The 26,652-nt window shown below is 51.6% G+C and overlaps 1 protein-coding gene across 1 annotated transcript in view; it reads left to right on the plus strand.

Annotated features, from left to right (window-relative positions):
* Positions 1-26,219, plus strand: part of cabin1 (calcineurin binding protein 1) — a 53,931-nt gene extending 27,712 nt beyond the window's left edge. The window contains exons 31-37 of the mRNA XM_056602844.1: positions 3,118-3,231; positions 11,962-12,125; positions 12,621-12,717; positions 12,834-13,535; positions 17,190-17,264; positions 22,919-23,186; positions 25,916-26,219. Of these exons, the coding sequence (XP_056458819.1) occupies positions 3,118-3,231; positions 11,962-12,125; positions 12,621-12,717; positions 12,834-13,535; positions 17,190-17,264; positions 22,919-23,186; positions 25,916-26,205 (1,710 nt within the window). The 3' untranslated portion in view covers positions 26,206-26,219. The remainder of the gene's footprint in view (positions 1-3,117; positions 3,232-11,961; positions 12,126-12,620; positions 12,718-12,833; positions 13,536-17,189; positions 17,265-22,918; positions 23,187-25,915) is intronic.
* The last annotated feature ends 433 nt before the right edge of the window (positions 26,220-26,652 follow it).

The raw sequence follows: 26,652 nt of genomic DNA on the forward strand, positions 1-26,652 counted from the left end.
ACCACCTCCCACAATCCTTCACTTCCACCACCTCCCACAATCCTTCACTTCCACCACCTCCCACAATCCTTCACTTCCACCATCTCCCACAATCCTTCACTTCCACCACCTTCCACAATTATTCACTTCCATAGCTCAATCTCAGAGGGGTACTCCAGACCTTGTGGGAAATAAGGTCGTTCTCCTCTTACCCTGAGTAAAAAAAAGTAGAAGTACTACACCTGTTTGGTTTTTCTCTCTGTCAGCCAAGCCAAGTGTTGGACAGAGTTCGGGTTTGACAGAGTTGCCGTTTGACAGAGTGAGTGAAAATCAATGGTAGCAGGCGAGATAGACTAGTTCCGTGAGTGAAGTGATGGTAAAACACAACATTACAGCTTCTCCAAGGTAAAGATATTCATCTCTCTTTGAAAAGTCAATCTATAAATCTATAGTCGACCAAAATATGATAGATTGATTGCTACATTTGGAGGTTTGACATCACTCAACACCAAGAGGGGGGTTGAACAAAGACACGGATTCAATGTTCACAAAGAGATTTGTGAAATCGCAAAAAACCTCTTTACTTCGAGTTAGCTGGAATGGTGTGTTTTCCCATCACCTCACTGATGGAGCTAGTCCAACTCAGCTGCTTCCATTGATTTTTTGATAACTCTGTCCAAAGCTAACTATGTCAAATCGAGCGCTGGGCTGATTGAGTAAATAATTGTACGGCGCTTCTTGCCTCACTTGCTTCAGGGGACAGCACAAAATAACCTTATTTCCCCAAAAAGTCAGAGTATTCCTTTATTGCTTTTCTTGGTGGACTTTTAATGTCGATATTTGCAGCAGAATATTCCCCTCCAAACCTATAGAACACCACAACGACGTGTAGCTCATCCCTACCATGTCTCTATGGGTTGGTGTGAGGGAGAAAACACCAAACTAAGCCATTTTATTTAAATGTTTGGAACTTCCTGCCCAGAATCCCTGCAGATTTAAACGAAGTGCTGAAACAGCGTGTGTGTGTGTGTCTGTCCGCGTGTGTGCACGGGCGTTTGTGTGTCTCTGCGTCGGTGTGTGCGCACGTGTCCGTGTGTGTGTGGGCGGTAGCGCAGTGCACACTCTCAGCCAGCTTGGCACTGGGGAGCTTGTGTTGAGCTTTCGCTGTGCCATCCTCCTGTCCCTTGTTATTGCGGCTCATGTTTAGCGTATTTATTTTCCTTGGTTGGGATTCAATTGTGAGGAAGAAGTTTGAGCGAGAACCACAAGGTTCCTCGGTGTGTCCCGCACATCGGACCTTCGTTCACCCGGTATGCGAGTCTGGTCCCTGGACGTGGTTATCGCACCATCAGCAGCTGAGAGATAGTGTGGCTCATGCTGAATGAGACTGCACATTTTGCTACAACATCTCTACCTCCTCCACACTAGCTTGATAATGAAGCTTAAATAACCCACTACCTTCAACTTTTCTGTTTTTCGTTTCAAGTTTCCGTATACCTCATAAGAAGACCAAAGCTGATCTTCATCAGTGAATTGCAAAAAGGATGTCGGTTAACCACGTCAACTGTGGGCCATCACTCTCAAATGTCACTTTGGCGTTGCCTTGGATACCCGTGTACCATGCAACCCGCTATCTCCAGACGGGTTGGATTCCATTAGACTGTTTCGGGAGGCCTAGAGGAAATGGTCCTGGTTCCATTACAGGGATGGTGTGCCTACAGGAAATGGCTTTGTACATCTTGATTACATTTTATCTAGACGTTAATGGAAGTGTTGACGTGTGGGCTGTGGTTGAGAATAGACGCTGGATGCATTCTGTATGCAAACTTAAAAAATAAATACCCCCAAACATTTTAAACAAACATACAGAACCGGTTATGCTAATGTAAAGAGGTGTGAACTACTGAATACGTTATTCACATATTTTCATTTGGGCTGTGTATCAAGCCCATAGAAACAACCTCCTGATTAAATATACATTTGGATGAGATCCCTACAGTAATACTCAATATTACTGTCCGAGTTGACTCAAAGCGTCTGCCAAAGTGACAAAGCAACCTGCGTGGGGCATTAAGGAGCTGGCAGGGGTGGGTTGACTCACTCAACGATGCATGCCGGTTAGGATGTAGACTTCGGAGAATCAAACCCAGACCTTTTGAGCCGTGCAACGACTACATGATCTTCCCTCTGGCGAAGTTGCCAACGACAACAGCAACAACAACAGATACTCCCTGATTCCCTCTGATCCATGCGATCCATGCAATCCAGTGCTCCCTCGGCTCAGGTCATGCTCAGCCGTGAGCTTTCCTGCTCTTCTGGCAGCATTCCACAGAAGCAGAACGTTGCACCGTCTTGTCGCTCCGACAGCCTCTGAAGTGAACCGCTGATAACCGGCCACGGCTTCCCCCTCTGGTGTATGACTTCTTGCTTCTCTTTGTACGCCAGGATGAAAGTAGAAGTTACGTCAGGCCCCCCGCGCGCCAGGGGATCGGAGCCACGCTCGCCTGATTGACGACATGATGTGATGAAGTTGTTTGCCTTTACACCAGCCCCCCCCCTACCCCCCCCCTTACGCCCACTTTAAAAGCCTTTTGGACCTTTTCCATTTAATTCCCCACCTTTTCTTTTATCGACTGGGGCCTGCGAGGCTCCCCGCTGTGGGGGTGGGTGGGGGGGTGGGGGGGGGGGGGCACGGAGCAGTAATCTGCTGTTATCCGGCAAACAGGCATGTGTAGGTAGCTGGCCGGCCTGCAGGTTAGACGCCCGCGTGCTGTGACTCACCGGCGTGTGAGTCACAGCCGTGAATGCCTCCGTGTTCCTGCTCCCCTCGGATCAGGAACATGTTTTCCTCGTCGTGGTGGTCGTCGTGGTTGTTGTTGTTTTCCTTCCCCCCCTCTTTTGTCCGTTTCCCCCTGTCTGCAGAACACCGAACACGGCCTCCAGTGTGAGAGAGTGTTTCTGGGGGTTTGGGTTGTTCCTGTTATTGCCAAACGAAGCGGTGAAATGCTGCTGTGTTTCCATCCTCACCCATGTCCACAGATCTATTGTGTGTGTGTGTGTGTGTGTGTGTGCGTGTGCGTGCATGCGTGTGCGCGTGTGTGTGAATAATCATTGCTTTCTTTTTCTCTCTCTCCTCAGAACCTACAGTGGGCCCGAGATGTGTTGCTAGGAAGCGGTGTCCCATGGCAACAGCTCAAGCACATGCCAGCACAAGGACTTTTCTGCGAGAGAAACAAGACCAACCTGTTCAATGTAAGGCACGACGCGCAGCAGAGTGGCCTCTTACTCCAGATCTGGCACCTCTATGCCTCATGTACTGCTTAGGAGAAACACTCACTTTGATAGTTTCACATGTTATATACTTCTGCAGGTGGTAATGGCTAATTAGACATAATAATTTGACATTCATGCACTAAAGACAATCTGACAATTTTCGAGCTTTATTAGGTGTTATCCTTTTCTGTTTAATGTGTTCAGCCGTGCATTGTGAATCGGTTCAGGGTATCAAAGAGCCCATTATCATTTCTGTAATACTTGCGATTTTCGCTATTCACCAGAATCTATTTAATGCACTCAAACAAGCCTGAATGTGGTCAAACCCCAGACACAAAGGCTGTTTGATGAATAGGAAAACACGGGGGGGGGGTGGGGGTGGGGGGTATTGTTCTCTTGTCTGCCTCGTTGACGAGTCTTACAGAGGGTTCCATCCAAGGAAACGACTGTGTTGATCCGGAGTGCATTTCACGTGACACTCATCTCCCTTGAATGGCGTTCATCACGGCTACGGTCGCCGGGCGTCGGCGGAGGCACGGCGCCGTCCGCGAGCGTCTCGAGGAGTGTGAGCGATCTGTCCCCTCGCCCCCTTTCGTTCCGGTGCTTTCCTCTGATTACCTGGTCGGAGGGCAGGTGTGTTGCGGACACAAAGTGAAGGATGCCCGAAAGTGTGTAGGAGCGGCGGGCGGCGGGTTCGGGGGTGGTGGGGGTAAGGGAGCAGCGGCGATGGGGGTGGGGGTGGGGGTGGGGGTAGAGTTGGCAGAGCCACAGAGCTCAGCCCCATTTGGCTCCCTGAACCTCCTTCTGGAGCAAAACCTGCTGCCTCCCTACACCAACTGTTGGAGCTTTAGTGTCTCCTCCTCCCACCCTCCCTCCCTCCCTCCCTCCCTCCCTAGCAGTGTCTCTCCCAGCCTACATGGGAGTATATCATACCCCCCCCCTGTGTATTTATAAACCAGGCCTTGGTAAGATTGCACTGCTGGCTCTTGGTTTATTCGGATAACCGAAGAAGAGAGGATTTTAACGCACGTTACACTCTGGCGAATCGACTCCTGTGCTCGTCGACAGAAAAAAGTTAGTGCGCGGGGAAAAGTGGGTGTACTACACGCGTGGAACAGATATGCATTCTGGAGCCGGTGACCTGACCGCTGGTTCACAAGCCTGGCCGACCGTTGGCATAAAACTAAATGGGTCATTGCTGTCATTCCTCGGTGAAGGACTGAGCAGAACCGGAATGCCGGAATGGGGAGCAGCGGAGTGTGGGACCAAAGCCCTTCTTGGATCCTAATCCTATGGGGTGGTCACTTCCTGGACACGTCGTGCTGGTGAAGCACGCACAGCTCGCTGGTGGCAGGTGGTGAACGCTGGGCATGCCATATGTAGTGTCCCCCCCCATGCCCTACTTTTGCCTCCCACTCTTGGCTGGTTCGTTCGTACCCAGCCGGCCTAAAGTAACCCATATACCGGAGCCCCCCCAAACGATGCAGATCAGTCGGAGCCACGTTGCATAATTAATGCCGTCTGCGTCGTCCCCTGATGGGCACGGGTTTGAGGCCAAGTCAAAACAGTTTTTCTGGTCATCAACCCCTTCAGCCGTTGGGTTAGCGCCTTCCAACCTCGGTCGCGGCACTCGTAGAAACGGGCTTTTCGACTGCAGCCACGGCTTTGGGTCGGTCCAGGAGGTGTATGGGTGATACCAGGTAATCAGGAGCTTTGGTGTCAACGGCTGATGTACTATGAGCTGCAGGACGTGTGATGGCAGGAAAGAGAAATCGAGTGTGTTCAGCTGTTTTGACCCTCTGGCTGCAGATGAGTACTGTTTTCTTACCCCGCAGAGTCACCCTGTGCGTGCCGGGGCTTGATATTCACACACACACGCACGCACGCACACGCACGCACACAGAGACAGCGACAGACACACACACAGAGACACAAACAGACACACACAGCCAGAGTCCTTAACTCATGCATTGCATACCTCTCTTTTTTCTGCTAAAGAACGAAATGTAATTCCGGAATGTTCGTTCCGGCCTCAAATCAGATTGTGTCTGATAACTGCTTTGCACGTCGTCTTGGTGTAGGCTTATCTTGGCTATTATCTTTGCTTGCTGTTTGGCCTAAATGGAAGATGGTTTGGTTTTTGGGCATCAACATTGCATTCTTTAAAAGATAAAAACAATATAGCTTGTCTACTTATTTATTTATATGTATGAAGGCAATCCTTTGTCATTTGTATTAAACCAGAAGGAGGAAGTCCAGAAACATCAATATTGTGGGGAAGTGGAAAAGCAAATGCCACCATCAAGCCTATCTGAATTAGCATATGGACACACGACAGCAATTTTTGACTATCTTCATATCATGTCAGATGGTATCATCCTTATGCTAGATGCAATAAAAAGGGCAAACCCATGTATTCTGTTCAAAACTGAATGTGCTCAGTGTTTGGGTTCCACTGGGTTGTGCAGGCTGCCTCCCCTAGCCCTAGCCTCACACCCAGTGGGTTGGCTCTTTGCCGACATGCAGCGGAGGTGGAGCTCTGTGCATGGGGGTTGCGGGGGTGGAGCACTGAGCCAGCTTAGGACATAGTATAGAGTGCCTGAAGTTGAGTTTGGTTGTAACTTGCAATCCCAGAGGCCAACTTCTGCCTTCGACAGCAATGTTCCTCCTCGCTCTCCTCCTGATCTGGTAGGTTCTCCAACTGTTTTAGTTTTCCAGCACCTCGGGGGGGGAAAAAACCAGACATATGTTTGGTCGGGGAGTTTGTTGTGATCGGCCAGGGAGGGAGGGAGGGAGGGAGGGAGGAAGGAGGGATGCAGAGAGACGTCCAGGAATGACGAGAGAGGCAGAAGGTGTGGGCACAGTCACCACGCTGTGGGCTTGTTGCTCGCAGGACTTCTGCTGCGATGAATCATTGTTGTGTGCTCGTGTGCGTGCAGCATTATCTCGCCCGTGCAGCAGGCGACACCCCTTTCTGTTTCAGCCTTTTGTCTTGTCTCCTTCCCTCTACTCCTCTGCTCCGCGGGGGTGTGTGTGTGCTTGCGTACGGCCGCCCCCGCCCCGTGTTTACCCCGGTGCTGCCGATGCTCTCTTTAACTCTGGCTGGGCGCGCTTCTCCTTCGTCGTGCTCCCGCTCCCTTTAACTGCTCGCTTTGTGATCTCCCACCTCAACGCTCTCCCACCCCCTCCTCCTCCTCCTCCCCCCTCGAATCACACCCTCTCCGCGCCCCGCACTCGTGCTCTCCCTCTCCCTTCCTCTCCCAACTCCTGTGTTTTGGTGCGTGGGTGTGCTCTCAACAGGCGGGACTTATCCAGCCTTGCTGCCCTGATTGGCTAGCCAAGCCTTGGCTCTTCTGTGTGTGTGTGTGTGTGTGTGTGTGTGTGTGTGTGTGTGTGTGTGTGTGTGTGTGTGTGTGTGTGTGTGTGTGTGTGTGTGTGTGTGTGTGTGTGTGTGTGTGTGTGTGTGTGTGTGTGTGTGTGTGGTGAGAGGGAGCAGAGCAGAGAGGGGGAGGGAGGGAGTAGTGGGGTCAGGGGGGAAAGTAAGTGTGTGGGCGTTATGTTGTGAGATGGCGAGGCTTGAGAGACGGAGAGGAGCTAGCGAGTTTGCCTGTCAGAAGAAGCCTCTCCCGCCGCTGACATCCTGCCTCAGCCCTGGGCTTGTTTTGCTCCTGTCAGCCCTGCCTCAGCCTCCTCCTCCTCCTCCTCCTTCTACTCCTACTCCTCTCGCTCGTGTTGTGTTCCGCTCGCGGTCGCGGTTCCTGCCATTTTTCTCCGCCGGCGGCTCTTGCAGCCCCAGCGCACACATGCAGCCCTCCCCTCGCTGCTGGTGCACGAGCCTCTTCTCGGGGGTGGGGGGGCACTGCTAGGGTCGCACGCCGCTGCTACTGCTGCTGCTGCTGCTGCTGCTGCTGCTGGCACGACTCCGGCCAGCGGGAAACTGTCCAAAAGAGAGCGACCGCGGGAGTAGCTCCGGAGCCAATGGACTAGCTTTTTTCCTACGGTGATGGTGAGTCGCGAGCCGTCCTTCCCTAACGCTCTCTCTCGCTCTGCCGCTGAGAACTTCCCGGGCTCCGCCGACGGCGTCGCAAGCGTATTTTGAAACGTGTGTTGTTCTTTTCGTATCGCGTGTCGCACGTGTGTAAGTTTGCCTGTACGGTCTTGGGCAGAGCTGTGAGGGAGGCTGTGCTGTTTATGAGAGGTTTTAAACTGCCCTGCTCCTGGGTATTCCCAGGGTTCCTGGGTCCCCCGGTCTCCCCGGGGTCATGACAGGAAACAGATGTAGTAGCCTGGGAGTGTGAAGCTGCTCTGTAGGGACCACCATGCAATGTATGTACACTGAAGGGTATGGGAGAGCCCTATGTACTTACATGGTCAGCTCAACATGTGTGTGCCTTGGGGGAGTTACTGCTAACACAGCACTGCTGTGTGTGTGTGTGTGTGTGTGTGTGTGTGTGTGTGTGTGTGTGTGTGTGTGTGTGTGTGTGTGTGTGTGTGTGTGTGTGTGTGTGTGTGTGTGTGTGTGTGTGTGTGTGTGTGTGTGTGTGTGTGGCCGCAGTTTCAATGTTGTTTACTTTGAACCACTTTTGTGGTAGATGGTTAATGTACTTTCAAAGTAAAACTAGCTTCCAAAAAGATTGGGTCTAAGGACTAATGTGGCCAACAGTTCTTGAAATATGTCCAGTATTGCGCAAGAACGGTGAAGCCGTAACGCAAACGAGAAAACCGTTGGGGCTACAGCGCCCGTAAATGTACATTCTGTAAAATAGTTGTTCTGTTCATTATTGTGTACAAACAAGTCTCGCTCAAGGACAATTCTCGCTCTGAAATCCCATCTCATTGTTGCAGGAAATGTCCCTCTTGTAATTACAATGTAAACGCTCCTTTACCCAAATCTTCAGGATAACACAAAGCTACGCTTTCTCACATCCAACACAGCAAGCTCTCCACCCTTCTCCCCCTGAACTCTCAACTATCGCGAGACTGCCCCTTGAGCGAGTCTCGGAGTCGGACACAATAACAAACAGTTTGGGATCAAGCGAAAGGTAAAGAGAAAAGTTGTGCTTCTCTGTCGGGATCCTTTTGATAATGTAAGAATATAATCTGAGCCCAGCGGCAAAAGCACTTTGAGAGGACGTGCTTTGGAAAGGATTACATTGCAGACAGTTTTTCGTGGATTACGGCTGCGTCCTCGCTAAATTCTGGACGGATCTTAAAAACTGTTCTCCGCATTCGTCCCTTAGACCCAATATGATCGGAAAATATGCCCCAGGTTAGAAAAAGTTTTCCTTTCAGCTTTCTTCTACTCGTATATAATTATTAACAGCTTTCAGTTATGCAAAGATACAAAAAAATAAAAATGTCCTTGGAAGGAATGCAGTAGGCTCCTCCTGTTGTTGGCCCAACTCCCTGTCCTCTGAATTTATGTCATAGTTTGTCCTGTTTTTTTGGTTTTGAATGGACTTGTTTGGGGGGGGGGGGGGGGGGGGGGGGGAATGGTTGAGACCCGGGGGGGGGGGGTCTTCCCATGACGGAGGCTGTTCTGGGCGAAGATTGGTGAGCGGAGGTCAGGGCATGTTCCCTCTTGGACCGGGAGAAGGGAGGGAGAATGTCTTTTCGCTGATCCCCTCTGAATGTGTCACACTCTGCTCCTTTCCCCCTCGCTTCTCTCCCTCCTCTGCGGCCTCTCTCCCGATCTGGAGCCAGGCACAGACGCAGTGTAGTGCTTGTAATGCTTTCGTTGTGAGGATTATTCTCCCGTTACCATCCCTAACCCTGGCGATGGGATTACTCCCAGTCAATACTGGGACTGATGCTCTAGAGTCACAAGTCGAACTTCGAAAAACAGACGCGTCGCTCCCGTGGTTTCTCTTCCAGGTGGAGACTTAGCTGTAGTTCTACCATGTTCCTCCCACTGATCAGTGTGCCATCTCTGTACTGCTACACCTCTGGGCCTGATGTCTCTCTCTCTGGCTTTCTGTCTCTTTCTCTTTATTTGTCTCTCTCTCTGTCTCTCTCTACATCTGTCTCTCTCTGTCTGTCTCTCTCTCTGTCTATGACTGTCTCTGTATCTCTCTCTTTCTCTCTCTGTATCTGTCTCTTTCTCTCTCTCTCTGTCTGTGACTGTCTATCTCTCTTTGTATCTGTTTCTCTCTTTATCTGTCTCTCTCTCTCTGTCTCTCTCTCTGTCTGTGACTGTCTCTATCTCTCTCTGTCTGTCTCTGTCTCTCTTTGTATCTGTCTCTCTTTGTATCTGTCTCTTTCTCTCTCTGTCTGTGACTGTCTCTATCTATCTGTCTCTGTCTCTCTGTCTCTCTCTCTGTCTGTGACTGTCTCTCTCTCTCTCTCTCTCTCTCTCTCTCTCTCTCTGTCTCTCTCTCTCTCTGTCTCTGTCTCTGTCTCTGTCTCTGTCTCTGTCTCTGTCTCTCTGTCTGTGACTGTCTCTCTCTCTCTCTCTCTGTCTCTGTCTCTCTCTCTCTATCTGTCTCTGTCTCTGTCTCTGTCTCTGTCTCTCTCTGTCTCTGTCTCTCTATCTGTCTCTGTCTCTATAGCTGTTTGTCTGCCCTGCCCCCCGACCCCTCACCATGATCGGCCCCCCGTTGTCATGCCCAACGCTATGCCTCCCTTTTTATCAATGTGTGTTCACGCTACCCCCCCCCCCCTGCCCCACCCCACCCACGACCCCCACTATAAATCTGCTTTATCTTTGGCGCTACATCCTAATCTGTGGTAAAGCCATGATTCTGCTCTCCCTAAACAGATTTGCTTTGGCTCAATGGTTCCCTGCTCGGGAGCAGTGCTCCTCCATTAGAGCCCTTTTATCCAGAGCCCCCCCACCACCACCACCACCACCACCACCAACCCTCTTCCTTCTCCCCCTCCCTGTGTTGGGATTTGGGTCGTCGGTACAGTGAAATGCTGGAACCACCCTAAGCCCCTGATTACATCATTGAGTAAATGGTGTGCGTGTTCCTTTTTGTTCTTCCACGTCAAGCTTTCAGGAAGCCCCAGTCCTTCTCTCTCTCTCTCTCCCTCTCTCTCCCTCTCTCCCTCTCTCGCTCTCTCGCTCTCTCGCTCGCCATGTGTCTGCCCAGAATCAGATCCATTAACCCTCTGATTAAAGCCCCTTCCCGGGCCACCAGGATTTGGCCGGAATCAGGAAAAGGGACGCAGCGAAGTCCCTCTGGATTGGTTGTCGCCGCGGAGGGATTGGTTAGGGAAAACGTATTGACATTTGTCATCCGCTTTATACATCTCCGGTCTGCTCGAAGGACGGCACCAGGATGCGAGGGGGGGTCCCCTGTCCCTGGAGGGGCCCCGACCGGCTCCCCGGGGCCCCCGAGATGCGACCCATCGATTCCCCCCCCCCCCCCCCTGTTTCCTCTTCGTTCCAGCGTGGAACCGTGGTTGTGGCGGTTATGTCACAGTTCGTCCTGTTCTTCTGCTCTGTTCTGGACTTGTTTTTGGGGAATGGTTGAGGCCCAGGTGGTGGTGGTGGTGGTGGTGGTGGTGGTGGTGGCAGTAGATAGTCCTGCCTTTGAAGAAGCGCTTCTTGGCTGAGGCGGGAAGCCGAGGCAACCAATTGCGCACTCGTCAACAATCGATACGGCGGAGCGCTGAACCCGTCCCCTGCCGCACGCCCGCTGCCAGGTTGTGTGCGTCTCGGGTCAGCCTGCTCTGTGCGCTGTGTCTCCATGAGAGACAAACACATCTACCTTAATCCCCCAGCAAATAGGGAGCAATCGATTGGCCGACGCGCTCGCTGCCGTGGTTTCGACAGCGGCCCCCGGTCGAGGGACGGTGGAAGGGGCCCTGCAGGCTTTTTTTATTTTTCCTCTATTTTTTTCGCCCCGAAGATTGTTTTTTCCTTTTGCGTCCTCGGTGATTCCTAACGGTTTCATGAAGCCAGACAGAACAGGGCTCTAATGAGGCGGCCAGGGGGTGCCTGCCCAGAAAGAGCACACACACACACACACACACACACACACACACACACACACACACACACACACACACACACACACACCGCTGTTGGAAAAGCACCAGGAGCAGCGCTGTGCTAGCAGAACCTCCCCCCCCCTCTACGCACGCAACCACACACACGTGTTGAGCTGACACACACACACACACCCCAGACCCTACAGGCGGTCTCGAGGATCTCCACGTCTTCCCTTCGTCTCATTAGGGCTGTCATCTCCCGATGCCCGCTCTCTGGCTCCTCGTTTCCTCCCGTCTTCTGACTGTTAATTGTTTTCCACGGCCGCCGCGTGTCTGTGACCCCTGGAGGCGCGTTACCGCGGTACCCACGCGCCACGAAAAATAACGAACCCCTCCTCGCGCCCGCCTAACGTGTGAAAGGTCACTCTTAACCCGTTGCACTTCCAACCAATCACTGTGCCGGGTTTCGTCAGCGTGCCCCCCGCCCCCCCCCGTGCCCACACCGGTTAGATTGATCTGGATGGATCGTTTTATGGCCGTTGGACGGCGTTCAGGTCGGTGAGTCATGTTTTGAAAACGACAGCTGTAACCACGGCAGCTGGAGGGGGAAAAGCCAAGGCCATGGGAAAGCACATGTCGGCGCCATGTTGTTGTCAGGGGGCGTCCCTAACGCACGCACCAACGCAGAGGAAACCCGCTGATTCTTTCCCTCTCTTCAAGTCTGTTTTTCTGTGTTTTCTCTCCTCTTCTCTCCCCTCTGGCTCCGCCCTCCAGGGCATCTGGCGTATCCCGGTGGATGAGATTGACCGGCCGGGCAGTTTTGCGTCTCATATGAACCGCTCCATCGTCCTCTTGCTGGAGGTGCTGTCTCAGCTCAAGGACCACGACACGCTCCTCAAGGTGTCCTTCATGCTCCAGAGGAACCCCGACCAGGGAAAGTAAGACGCGCACTCTCCCGGACGCTGCACTTTTATCACCGCTGTGTCTGTTCTACCGAGTGTTAACGTCTCTCTCTGTCTCTGTGTGTCTGTGTGTGTGTGTGTTTTTGTGTGTGTCTCTCTGTCTCCCGGTGTGTGCCTCTCTCTTTGTCTCTTCATCCGTCTCTCTCTGTTCCTCTGTCTGTCCGTCCCTCTGTCTGTCCGTTCCTCTCTCTCTCTATATCTCTCTCTTCCTCTGTCTGTCCGTCCTTCTCTCTCTATATCTCTCTGTTCCTCTGTCTGTCCGTCCTTCTCTCTCTATATCTCTCTGTTCCTCTGTCTGTCCGTCCCTCTCTCTCTATATCTCTCTCTGTTCCTCTGTCTGTCTGTCCCTCTCTCTATATCTCTCTCTTCCTCTGTCTGTCTGTCCCTCTCTCTATATCTCTCTCTTCCTCTGTCTGTCTGTCTGTCTGTCTCTTGTCTTTCTCTCCCTCCCTGCTGTTTGTTGCTCTGAAGGAAATATTTGCGAGATGTGGATCGGCAGGTTTTGGCCAAGAGTGCATTTTTCCTCACTGTAAAGGTGCTGGAGGACAGCCTGGACAGCCTCACCGGGGTAAGAGAGCAGACAGACACACACTCCTGTATACCTCCGGAGCTGACTGCTCCCTTCACTCCCTTCACTCCCTCCCCCCCCCCTCTAACACACCTCTGGTGCCCCCCCCCCCCAAGGTGACCGAGCAGCCGTCCAATCCGTCCGCCCCCTCCATGGGGGAGATGACCACGGCAGACTCCGCCCTCCGGCCCAGCGCCGAGGACGGCCAACACACGCTGCCCAAGAAGCCCGGCCTCACCGAGGGCCCCTCCGACACGCGGCCCTGCGAGGCCCCCGGCCGGGCCCAGCTCGGGGCACTCCAGCCGGGCCCGGAAACCCCGGACAAGGCCCTGGAACCCAAGCCCGCGACGGCGGAGACCGCGCCCTCGTCCGAAGGCCCCGGGCCCCAGGGGCCGGAGGAGCCCATGGAGATGGACCCCGGCCACTGGAGGAGGCCCTCGGCTCTCACGGAGACGCAGGGCCACCCGCCGGGTCCCCAGGCCCCCAGGGCTGCGGCGGAGCCCGGGGAGAAGGCGACGGAGGCCAGCCGGACCGCGGACCTCTCCCTGGAGGAGCTGAGCATCAGCTGCAGGCAGCAGCTGCTCCAGGCTCCGGGGGCCAAGGCCCCGGGGCCCATGGCCTTGGCCCACGGAGGGCCCCTGGAGCAGGGTCTGCTGCGGAGGCCCAACAGGAAGAGGAAGCTCCTGGAAGACGTGGAGTCTGGTAAAACACTGCTGCTGGACGCCTACAGGGTGTGGCAGCAGGGCCAGAAGGTGATGACCTACGACCTGGCGCGCATCGAGAAGATCATGTCGGAGACGTACATGCTCATCAAACAGGTACGGGGAGGGAGAGAGCACGCTGCTCACGTTAAGCCGCACTGCAAGAGCGGGTCGTGCTCGTTTTACTCGAGTCCGTTTTTTGTGTGTTTTTTTGCCTCGTGACTGAAGAGTAAAAAGGGTTCGAAAATGTACAACGATGTTGAAACTGTAAGCCTGGTATGGTTTTCCTGAGTCATTTTTACATTTAAATACATAAAAAGAAAATACATTTTAATACGACCACATGGGTATCTTTAATGTTTTTCTTGGCAGAATAACAAAACTATTGGCTTCGAACCAGAGCTAATTAATCGTTGGCGGGAGACCCCAGTTCTGGCTCTTTATGTACAACACCGACATCGTGTTGAAGTCTTGTGCACCTAACAAATAATGCACTTATTTAGCGGCATTCTGCAGACTTAATTAGCAGCGTGTCTTCACTGCACTGCAGAGCCCTCCACCGTGTCCCCGGCGATCGTAGCCTCGTTCTCCGACACGTTGAGACAGCGAGGTTGCAAAATGAATCATCCGTTATGTTGACACCTCCAGACAGTTGTAAGGTTGTGTAATTACTCATCACTGGAGTAATTACCCTTTGCACGTTAGTAAACCGATGTGGATAAAGGGCTCCACATGCTTCTGCACATTCTGTCCCGATCCGACACACACACACACACGCACACACGCTCACAAACGAGGCAACCCTGGTTTGTGTGTGTGTGCGCGCTTAATTCATTATTTTTGCCCCACGTACGCAATGTTTCATGACACCAAAATCTATACTAGAGATTGATAAACCAAATATACAACCACAAGACTATACTACCCTATACAACTATCAGACTATACAAACCTTTCTGTGGTGAATAGATCACAAAAATGTATCACAAAAAATCAAACTACTTACTGATGAACACATCCTATATTTTAGTGTGGGAGTGTAACAAACATTTCAAACGGGGCACAATTACAAGATCTTGATGTTTATTAGAATCAAAGCTAAGCTAAGTTAGCCTGCTACTGAGATATAGCGCAGGCTGCAGCTATGCTAGGTTAGCTGTAGTTCAGGCTGCAGCTATGCTAAGTTAGCTGTTCAGGCTGCAGCTAAGCTAAGTTAGCTGTAGCCTACCACTGAGATGTAGCACAGGCTGCCCTAATTGTCATCTATCAATCAGTTCTCTGCCTGGGCATGGACTTGCCTTTGCTAGCAAAACGCTACACCGATTCATACTACTATTTTCCTTTTAAAATAGTCAAACATTGGCATCAAGACTGTATAACAGCTTTTGTGCAAGTGCTCTTGTGGCTCATCATTTGAAACCAAGTGCTGCTGACTACAGTACAGGATGTTTTAAACTCAGCGTTTTAGAAGTCAAATTGTACTGGACCGAATGATGGGTCGACATTTCTTAGGAGGGGACGCCTGCAATTGCATTGGTCTCAAATTAACTCTAGTCTAGAGATGTTAGCAGTGTTATGACAAAGCTGTGTGTGTGTGTGTGTGTGGGGGTGATGAGGCTGCAGCTGGGGTGGGCGGGAACAGGAAGTGAAACCAGTAGGTGGGGGGGGGGGGGCGGGAGGGGGGGAGACTGGAGGAGAACAGTGAGAAGGCGGGGAAGAAGGGCGGCTCGACTAGGGAAAAAAATCATTATCACGATTATTATGGTCAATATTAAAATCATGATTATCAAACGATATTTTGAGTTTGAAAACATGATGCATCTATTCAGCATTTCTCTCTCAATCGTTTCAACTCGATTATATTCGTGTGGAGGTCGTTTGACCCAAAAATCTAAATCACTATCAAAACTCGATTTTAAATGCACAGCCGTCGCGGGAAACGGCTTCCACCGGCTGTAGAAGGAGCACGACAGAGCCTCACGGGCCAAGAGGAAACCTGGCAGCGGGCTCTGCTGTTTATTTCCTCCTCCTATTCAGGGGATGACGATAGACCAACGCGGTCCCACACAACCCAGCATGAGACCATGTTGGATTTTTTTTTGTTTGTTTGTAGGCGTCGGCTCTCTTAACCGGCCAAAGCCATTCGGTTATTTCTCCAAAATTGCCACAAAACAAAGTATGATATCGGATATTAAACACGATGATCTTTGTGAATGCCAGAAGGTAAAGTCAGCTGTCACCGCAGCATTGCAGGACAGTCACGGTGAAAAATAGCCCTAATTAAAAAAGGCACGCGACATTTCAGACAACGAAAGTGCAAAGTAGCGACGGCAAAAGCAAATCAATCTAGAGTAGCAATAAAGCAACGCGCAGAAGGGGATCGTCGTGCACCGCCTCTTCTGTCCGCCTGACCTCGGAAATAAGCCCAGACTCGCCACGGAGCCACTCGGCGTCCGCCCACCCCTACAGCCTCGTCAGCCTGGCATCTGAGCCCCCCCCCGGAGGCCCCCTCACAGACAACCGCCCCTGGGCGGCCATGAACGGACGGGCTGGCTGACTCTCGCCTCTCTCGCTGCCGTGTCCGCTCGACTCCTCTCTGAGGGCCGGCGCTGACAGAACACTCACCTCGGCCCTCGAAAAAGCGCGCGCTCGCGGGAGGAGTCGTGCACCGCACTCTGTGGACCCCCGCCGAGGTCCCGACATCGCCGTTCGGGGGGGGGGGGGGGGGGGGATGGGGGGGCTGAAGCTAGGCACTCTGCACTCCTGCGTTTTTTTTTTATCTGGTTTCAGTTTTTCTTTTTGCACATATTTAATCGGGGCAGATGGCCTCGCTGGCCGGTACACGGAGGGTCTGTTGAGGACACGCAGCCGGGCCTGGTTTAAGGTGTGGAGGAGGTGCTCAAGGCTACGCTCAGCCTGCTGCGTGCAGAGACCCCATGCTGGTCAGCATACAGCCACGGGTCTACTGACTACTAACGATGCGGTAGATTTCCACTGTAGTTTGCAGATACAGTCGGCTCCTGAGGTGTCTGCTACGGATGAGGCTGATGTAATACAGTGTTTTCTCGGGGGTTTTTTATGCCGACACACCCCATATGAAACGATGAATCTAATGTTTTACTCCTGCTCGCTCCAGACTAGCGATCAGCAGTTTGGGTGATTCTGGTCACCCTTAGTCTCCCCCATTGTTCTCCAAAGACGCATTAGAACGAGCCACGGCTCGGTCATGTTGCCGTGGTCAGCAGAACGCCTGGTTTTAATCAACTCACTGCTCCTGTTCCCGATCCTCCCATGTGTTACCTGTATTAACGACCGGAAGGAAAGAAAAAACAAACATGTTATTCAATGTTGTAATGAACAATCTTTGTCTTTCCTCTCCCCCTGCCCCTCTCCCCGTCTACCTCTCTCTCCCTTTCTCCCTCTCCCTCCCTTTCCCCCTCACCTACTATCTTCCTATGCTCCCCCTCTCCCTCTCCGTCTCCCCCTCTCTCGCTCACTCCCTCTCCTCCTCCCCCTCTCTCCCTCTCCCCCCCCCTCTCTCTCTCCTCCCCCGCTCACTCTCTCTCTCCCCCTCCTCCGCTCTCCCTTCTCTCTCCCCCTTCCCCTCTATCCCTCTCCCCCTCCCTCTCTCGCTGTCTCCTCCTCCCCCGCTCACTCTCTCTCTCCCCCTCTATCCCTCGCTTACCCCTCTCCCTCTCTCCCTCTATCCCTCTCCCCCTCCCTCCCCCGCTCACTCTCTCTCTCCCCCCTCTCCCTCTCTCCCCCTCTCAGGTGGATGAGGACGTAGCCTTGGACCAAGCTGTCAAGTTCTGCCAGTTTCAGTTGGCCACATCTGCCCAGAGACAGGTACATGATTCCCAAATTCCCCCCCCCCTCACACACTCATCAAGCCAGTGTTTCATCCGTGGCAGCCATGGGTGTTTGTAGTAATCGTTACACAAGAACCACACAAAAACGGTCTAGTTTCAACTTCCCCCCACACCTGCTGTAACATTAGCATCACCGCTCTGTTTCGATTCTGACTGGAAAACGGTTGTATATGTTTCTCTTGTGGGCTGCTATTGGTTGGATACAACCCACTGATTGTGTACTTTTTTTTTAAAGAAGAAGCTATGAAACGATGGGAAAGTCAGTCGATCGCTGAATTACACGTCGCTTGCTTTAGTTATATGATTCCTTTATTTGAACAGTACCACAGAAACGGAACCGCACACTTCCCTATGGGGATATACACCACTACCTGCAAATAATATGTGAATGAGATAAGTGGGGAATACTTCTGATGTATCCTCGTGACGGTAGTTATTCTATTAACGCTGCACCACAACAATGAGGTCTAAGATTACACAGGAGCACTCTACCCAGCCGTGTGTGTGTGTACAGAACATCGCTGATGAGGTGGGCGAACCGGGGGCGGAATTAGCCTCATGTTCTTTGCGGTAAATTGTGTTTCGGTTAATGTGGTTGCGCCACACACACACACACACACACACACACACACACACACACACACACACACACACACACACACACACACACACACACACACACACACACACACACACACACACACACACACACACACACACACACACACACACACACTGTAGAGGCACAAGATTGTATTTCAAATGTAGTCAGTTAAAACACAGTCCGGCATAGCGGGTCTCTTCTTTTCCTTTCAAAAGAAAGTTTATTTTTTTTATAGAACATGGAACATAGAAAATAGTTTTTCCTCCACCTCACTCAAGCACACATCCACACAGAACATGGAACCAGAGTTGGGCCACTAGTGGACAGACTCAAGGGCGACTGCTCCATATCGCCATGGAGGTATGCTCTATTGTACTTGGAGATGGAAGTTAAGGCATGACGGCCAAAATCTTCCACTCTGCTGTTGAGTGGAACCAGGGGGGGGGGGGCAGTAGCAGCTGGGAGCACAAAGATGAGCTCATCAGCTGATTGGCTGCAGTGCCCTTCCCTCTTTTTGTTGCATCCAAAATGGCTTCCGTACCATTGTATACTGTGACTTCTCCATGTGGAGAGTCTGCCAAGATTTAGATTTACCCTCGCAGAGAGAGAATGAATCCTGAGGCTGATAGGGCTGTGAGGGGATGGGTTTTTCTTCAGATACTTATAATTCAAAATGCAAAGTGCTGACTCCAGTGAAAAGTTGACTCGGTGCAGAGTGAACAGCTTCATCCGATGGGTTTGGTTCAGGGCTTTGACAACCAGGGTAATCTTACCTGAAGTCATTTGGGTATCATTGCATTCAATTCACAACCTGCCCTGCACTAGCCAGGGGAACCGGACGAATCTCCCCAGCTCATGTTTCATGTGCTCTGCAGATAATCTCGGGCTCGCCTCCTGCACAAAAATAATTCTGCCCGGTACGAGATAGACCGACCAATCAAAACCGATTATCTAATATGAGGAAGGATAAACACGATGACGGTACAGAGTATCGCCTTAGAGGCCTTTTCAACAACAACAAAGATGGCTGCCGCTGATGTAGAACGTGTGTTGAGTAGAGTTACTTAAAAAATCTTGTACTTTCAAGTTCTTATGGCAAACACGGCAACACAGCAACACTGACATGTGGATGGGTCACAATCAATGCTCCTCTTTGACGCAAGCATGTTGTCTATTTACAATCTTTCGTCGCTCGGTGGCTGTGATTTGTTGTAGCTATCCAATTGCGTCCAGAGTCATTTTGATTTTCGCCCTTTGGTGCCCCCCTTGAAAATTGAAAGTTTAATGGAGAGGTGAGGAAGACTTATTGCAGATTGCAATTCGTCTGACGATGCAAGGCTAACCCGGCACAATTTGAGCCCTGCTTTTTAAGAGACTGGTGGTGCTGCGAGCTCTCTTCATGCTGTGAAGCTCTCTTCATGCTGTGAAGCTCTTCATGCTGTGAAGATCTCTTCATGCTGTGAAGCTCTTCATGCTGTGAAGCTCTCTTCATGATGTGAAGCTCTCTTCATGGTGCTGTGAATGTCTCTTCATGCTGTAAAGCTCTCTTCATGCTGTAAAGCTCTCTTCATGATGTGGAGCTCTCTTCATGATGTGTTGCTCTCTTCATGGTGCTGTGAAGCTCTCTTCATGCTGTGAAGCTCTCTTCATGATGTGGAGCTCTCTTCATGGTGCTGTAAAGCTCTCTTCATGGTGTGGAGCTCTCTTCATGATGTGGAGCTCTCTTCATGGCGCTGTGAAGCTCTCTTCATGCTGTGAAGCTCTCTTCATAGTGCAGTGAATGCAATATGCAGGGATATTTGGAGCTCTGCATTGACGCAAGCATGTTGTCTATTTACAATCTTTCGTCGCTCGGTGGCTGTGATTTGTTGTAGCTATCCAATTGCTTCCAGAGTCATTTTGATTTTCGCCCTTTGGTGCCCCCCTTGAAAATTGAAAGTTTAATGGAGAGGTGAGGAAGGCTTATTGCAGATTGCAATTCGTCTGACGATGCAAGGCTAACCCGGCACAATTTGAGCCCTGCTTTTTAAGAGACTGGTGGTGCTGCGAGCTCTCTTCATGCTGTGAAGCTCTCTTCATGCTGTGAAGCTCTTCATGCTGTGAAGATCTCTTCATGCTGTGAAGCTCTTCATGCTGTGAAGCTCTCTTCATGATGTGAAGCTCTCTTCATGGTGCTGTGAATGTCTCTTCATGCTGTAAAGCTCTCTTCATGGTGTGGAGCTCTCTTCATGATGTGTTGCTCTCTTCATGGTGCTGTGAAGCTCTCTTCATGCTGTGAAGCTCTCTTCATGATGTGGAGCTCTCTTCATGGTGCTGTAAAGCTCTCTTCATGGTGTGGAGCTCTCTTCATGATGTGGAGCTCTCTTCATGGTGCTGTGAAGCTCTCTTCATGCTGTGAAGCTCTCTTCATAGTGCAGTGAATGCAATATGCAGGGATATTTGGAGCTCTGCATCCTGGAAGGGTCTGCCTTCAGCTTTCTGTCGGAGTGTGTTTACACTCCGGGCCCGAGTGCGGTCAGGAGCCCCAGCAAGACGATCTCCAGACAAGCCATCTGACGGCAGCCCAGATGTATTTCCATCTGCACAAAAGGATCGCTGAGTGCTTTGATTTTGACAAATTGTGCTCAACACTTTGCATTGGTGTGTGTGTGTGTGTGTGTGTGTGTGTGTGTGCGTGTGCGTGCGTGCGTGCGTGCGTGCGTGCTCATTTGATTTGACATTTTTTCTCAGAGATATTCCACCCACTCTGGTTTTCAGAGTTCATATCAGTGAGTTCAGAGCTGCTGTATGACAACGTCTTTGCCTGCAGCTTCCTCCATAGGTCGGCACCATCAATTCAACCCTTCATAAAGGGCTCCTTTCTGGGCCGAAGGGCTCGTGTCCGGGCGGTGAATCCATGTCTAGGCCTAGCATTTTCTTGCGATTTCAACCCTAAACCTTGACAAAAACATGTCTTCGGACAATCTGATCCGTCCACATGTGGTCCAACCAGACAAGATGTCCCCCATGATGCACCACCTTTTTTCCTCTTCGAGCTGGAGGAGGCAGAGGTCTGCGTTGTTCCCCGAAGGCTTTTGTTCTCCATCTTATGTGGGCAGACAATTTCATTCAGTCCCCCACGCAGCCACGCTTTTCCACTGATAACCAAACCACAGATTCAATCTCGCCGCCGCGCAATAGGCTGATTTGCCGGTTTCCATCCCCATAATTGCGACGAAAGCGTGCCGTCGATATTTCACCTTGCGGCTGACACACCGTCAGACTGCCAGCGGTTTCAGTCTTATTTCCAGTTGAGGGAACAATGAACGCAGTGACAGGCTGACAGCTGCTGACTGTGCCAAGGTACGCCCGTCCTCCCGGACACGCGGTTTTAAATGACTTGTTTTGTATCTTGGCTGAGAAGCTCCTGTATAATTCATGAGCTGGGAACCATCAAAGTTAGCTTGGGAAGCTTGCTCTCTCTCTCTCTCTCTCTCTCTCGCTCGTTACTGCTCTCTCTCTCTCTCTCTGTCTCTGTCTCTCTGTCTGCCTCTGCCTCTCTCTGCCTCTCTCTGCCTCTCTCTCTCTCTCTCTCTCTCTGCCTCTCTCTCTCTCTGCCTCTCTCTCTCTCTCTCTGCCTCTCTCTCTCTGGGTATGCAATGACTGAGAGCTGCTGCTGCATGCTTGTGTGTTTGAGGTTCTGGGGAAGGCAGGTCCCTGCCTGTCTCCCGAGTGTCTCTGCACCGGGAGGGAAAGCCACCCAGGGGAGCTCCATCACCGGCAGATGACAAGGAGCTTGTCGGTTGAACTGCGCACCCCCATGAGCGGGGAGGAACCTTGTCAGGAGACGAGGGTGTAGGAACACCTCCTTATAAGCCCATGCAGTCTGTTAGTTAAAGCTTGTTGACATCGCATGGCTGTTCCCCCCCCCCGGTTCAACGTGGTGCAGCAGAACCTCTGTGTGTTGTCTCTGAACATCTGCGCAGCTCGTGCAACAGCGAGACGTCTTGTCTCTGGTGACGCATCGATTAGGCTTTCATGTCTCCCCCTGGACTCTAGATGAACTGTTCCTGCCCGAGTGTCTTTACACAGGGCTCCGACGCCTAGGGAAATGCACATGGCTAAATGAATCAGGATCAAAAGACACACACACACACACACACACACACGCACGCCAAACTCGGTTACCATATTTACTGGGGAAAGTTGCGTAAAGTACAAAAAGCATTTCCCTCTCGACGGTGTTCCTCTGCGTTGCCATGGCAGCGTCGGGGGGGGGGCGGGGGGGAGGTACCACAGGTTGTGTATGCAGCCCTTGTGTTCACAAGTGGTCTCCGGAAGACTCCGTGGGAAAGTAGAATGAGGGTGGCGGGGGGGGGGGGGGGGGGGCGAAGTGCTGGCATCGGCGGTTGGTTGAACCCGCCGCCACGGCAACAAGGTGTCTGGGGAGTCCTTTGGAATCCAAATGTAACCGACATCTGTGTAATGGGGCGGTGAACCCGCTTCTCATGAAAAAAGATTGACAGGGTAGTATGTCCTGACTCCTATATGATCGTCAGCATAGTTCTCAATGCCTTTTAGTCTCTGTTACTAAAATAAGAGGTTGGTCGAGAACGAAACAGGAGTTAAATCCTATGTCAGCGGCCAGCGGCGTTTTAGTGCAGCATAGCAAAGTCTGTGTGTGCCGTAACCATGGGGATAACACACATATAACACCCCTTCCGAGAGCTCTCAGCCCAAAACACATTTTTTATATCTCTCTCCCTCTCTCCCCCTCTCTTTTTCTCTCCCTCTCCCCCTCTTTTGCTCTCCCCCTCTCTTCTCCCCCTCCCTCCCTCTCTCCTCCCCCTCTCTTCTCCCCCTCCCTCCCTCTCCTCCCCCTCTCTTCCTCTCCTTCCCCCTCTCTCCTCCCTCTCTCTTGAACTCTCTCTTTCTCTCTCCCTCTCCCCCTCTCCTCCTCCCCCTCTCTCTCCCTCTTCCTCCTCCTCCTCTCTCTCCTCCTCTCCCTCCCCTCCCCCCCTCTCTCTCCCCCTCTCCCTCTCTCACAGTCTGCCTACGACGCCCCGACCACGCCCAAGTTCGCCAAGGACCACCGGGACCTCTTCTTCCCCGGGGCCCTGTCCTCGCCGCTCCCCCTGGGCCACGGGGCGTCCTACCACCCCCTGGGTGTCCAGGAGCTCCAGGCCAGGGCTCTGTACGAGCCCCCGGGCAAGGTGGCCCGGCCCCTGGCCCCGGGCTACCAGGACCAGCCTCTGCCCCGGAGGCCCCCCACCCACCAGGCGACGGCAGCAGCCATGGCCTTCCTGCCCCACACAGGTACCCCCTAAAAGGCCTTCCTGCCCCACACAGGTACCCCCTAAAAGGCCTTCCTTCCCCCTCACAGGTACCCCCAAAGGCCTTCCTGCCTCACACAGGTACCCCCCAAAGGCCTTCCTGCCCCTCAAAGGTACCCCCTAAAGGCCGGTCAGAGTCGAGAGGGGACCACTAACTAGGAGAACATTACTAGTTAGTTTATACATAACATGTGGTGTGGGGATCGTTAACCAGTAGAACTATACTGTAGTTACTTTATATACAACATGTGTTGAAGTGATTGTCAACTAGTCGAACTGTACTAGTTAGTTTGTATACAACATGTGTTGAAGTTATCGTTAACTAAACTAGAACTACACTGTAGTTAGTTTATAGATGATATTTAGTATAGTGAAAGTTAACTAGTAAGAGAACTATACTGGAGTTTGTTTATATATAACATGGGTTGAAGTGATCGCTAACCAGTAGAACTATACTGTAGTTAGTTTATATATAACATGTGGTTTAGCAATCGTTTACTGAAGTAGAACCATACTATAGTTAGTCTATAATACCCTTGGGGGAGTGATCCTTTACTAGTTGCATAACTATACTATAGTTAGTTGATATAAGCTGTGGTGTAGTGATCCTTAACTAGTAGTAAAACTATACTATAGTTAGTCTATAATAGCCGTGGGGGAGTGAACCATTAACTAATAGCATAAGTGTACTATAGTTAGTTTATTTAAGCTGTGGCGTAAAACAGCCGTCCATTTAGTGTCAATAAGAAGATGAGGCGATGACCTGGGAGACCTCATGCAGGTGTCTGGGTGACCCACAGAGGGGCGCACGTCTGATGCCTTAGTTTCCCCCCCAGCCAGTCACATAACCCGGTCACATAACCCATTTGTTCCTACAAGGTTATGGGTTTTTTCCATCTTGTGCTGCTGCGGTCGGTTTCCCCTTCTGTGGCCACGAGCTCGTTAGAAGAATCCCCATCTCGTAGTCTTCTGCTCCGTCCGTCGATCCGGCCGTCTGTCCCTCCCTCTCCCCGGCCCGTCGTCGTTGGGTCCGTGGTTAACGTGAGACCTGTTGACGAGCCGTCGTTCATCACACTTTTCTATTTCCTTTTTCCTCACCGGAGGCTTTTAACAGCCGCCAGAGGAAAGCGCCGCGCTCCCGTTGAATAAATCACATGAAGCCTCCGCCGTCAGCCCAGAAAACACCCCGAGTGCATAATGGATGATATCTCCTGGTCACGTTGTAGCAGAGAAACCCCCACGCTGGCTGCTTCTAGTGTTTTCCTTCTTATTTCAAGGGTTTGGGGGGGGGGGGGGGGGGGGAACGAGAAACTCCACCGCGTTCAAGGGAACTGCTTGGCGTCTGGTTTGTGTTTTTTTTTATTGCTTGATGAGGTCCTTCAATTGTTGAGGGATGGCGATCGATTGTGTGTGTGTGTGTGTGTGTGTGTGCGTGTGCGTGTGCGTGTGCGCGTGCGTGCGTGCGCGCGCGCGCTTACACTCGCCGCGCACATGTGTACACACACGCGCGCGCGACGAGGCGACGCGATGTACTTTGACAGTTTCCTAGGCAACCAAAATGGAGGGAGAGTCTGGCTCTGGAGGAAATACCATCATTAGGATAATCCAAATGATTCATTCAATCTCCACGTCGGTTCGCCACGGCGCAGTTCCCCTGATTGTGTGTTTTTGAAGAGAACAACATTAGCGCCCGCTGGGGACAACTGGACGGCTTCAGTGTTTGATTCCTGGGTTGTTTGGGGACCAGAGGGTTGTGTTTACCGACCAGGTTTATGTGTGTTTTATCAGGGAATCACATCCGATGAGGAATACCCTTGTAGGTTTCCATTTATATCCATGCAAATATTTCCATATCAATCTTTATTTTAATAATCTTTCCATTTCTCCACATCTATGTTTGATCTACTCGTTCTTCTGATATATTTTATGTATATAATATTTATTCCCCTCTTACGATTCCACTCCAATGAAGTTGTGCTGCAGTTACAGTTTCCCACCAAGAGAGGGTACTAGTTGTGTATTTTGTATTCGTGACCACGGCTTTTCGACCTTTTAAATGGCAGAGGGTGAAGTCATACTTAACCCCACTAACTCGTGGGGACTTCTGTCAGCTCGTGGACCGTGTAACGCCCAGGATGGCTGAGACTGTCTCCCGAATAGTCCCCCTCATCCAGTCCCTACTCATTTACATTTGCATTAAGGGAATTTAGCAGACGCTTTTATCCAAAGCGATTTACAAATATTACATTTGTCAGAAGAAAGAGAAACAACATTAAATCGCTGTCGGAACAGTAAGGATGTTCATAGAACCAAGCGCCAAGCACCAAAAATCTTTAGGTTAACCCATAACCCATTCCCCGTACACAACGATATAGGATAAGACGCTACACAATGCTGAGTACTATTTTTCACTGACAGAACGCACAACATACAATAAGTGTGTACATTAAGTGCCAGGACGTACAACACACAATAAGCGTGTAGGAGGGTTACGGGGGGGACTCAAGTGGGTCTTGAATCTCTTGCGGAAGCTGCTGACGTCGGCAGCGAGCTCGTCCCTCCACTGAACTTCCAGAACAGAGAAGAGTTGTGACCTTGATGAGCCCCCCCCCCCCCCCAGGGCACCCACCCAGAGCAGCTCCACCAGAGGTGTGTGGCTGAGCGTCCCCCTGCCCCAGCCTACCGCTCACCTCCATGCCGTTGTGTCCCCAGAAGAGGGCCGCGAGCCTTCCGAGGGCCCGTCGTACCGGCTCCAGGAGAGCCACCTGTGCCAGCGGATGAAGATGGCCACCGTGTCCCCGGGCCTGGACCCCGTCACGGGCTGGTTCCACGAGGAGCCCGCCCCCACCTGTAGCAGCACCACGGCCACCGGCACAGGTCAGACACGCGCACGCAAACACACACACACGCACACAGACACATGCATACACGCACACAAACACACGCATACACACACACACACGCACAGAGAGAGAGAGCTATACACACAGACAGACCTATAGACACACACAGACACATAAACACACATAGACACACACACACACACACACACACACACACACACACACACACACACACACACACACACACACACAGATATACACACATAGACAGACACACACAGACAGACAGATAGACAGAAACACACACAGAAACAGACAGACACAGATACATGGACAGACACATAGAAACACATACACACACAGAGGTCAGCTCTTTGCGGTGTTTGTCAGTAGCTGCGTTCCAGGAGGAAGTCTGTATATTCAGCGCCCCCTGCAGTTCAGGAAGTGGAGGGAGCTAGGGGGGGGGGGGTTCGCTACAGGTCTAGTACTGTCAATCGTTTCCTGAGGTGAATGGAAATTAATTGGTTTCACACGGTCTCGATCACAAATACACACACGCACCCACACTCACACGAGAGCGCCCCCACACACACACACACACTGTGA

This window comes from Gadus chalcogrammus, chromosome 11 (assembly GCF_026213295.1).
Source record: "Gadus chalcogrammus isolate NIFS_2021 chromosome 11, NIFS_Gcha_1.0, whole genome shotgun sequence".
Lineage (NCBI taxonomy): Eukaryota > Metazoa > Chordata > Actinopteri > Gadiformes > Gadidae > Gadus > Gadus chalcogrammus.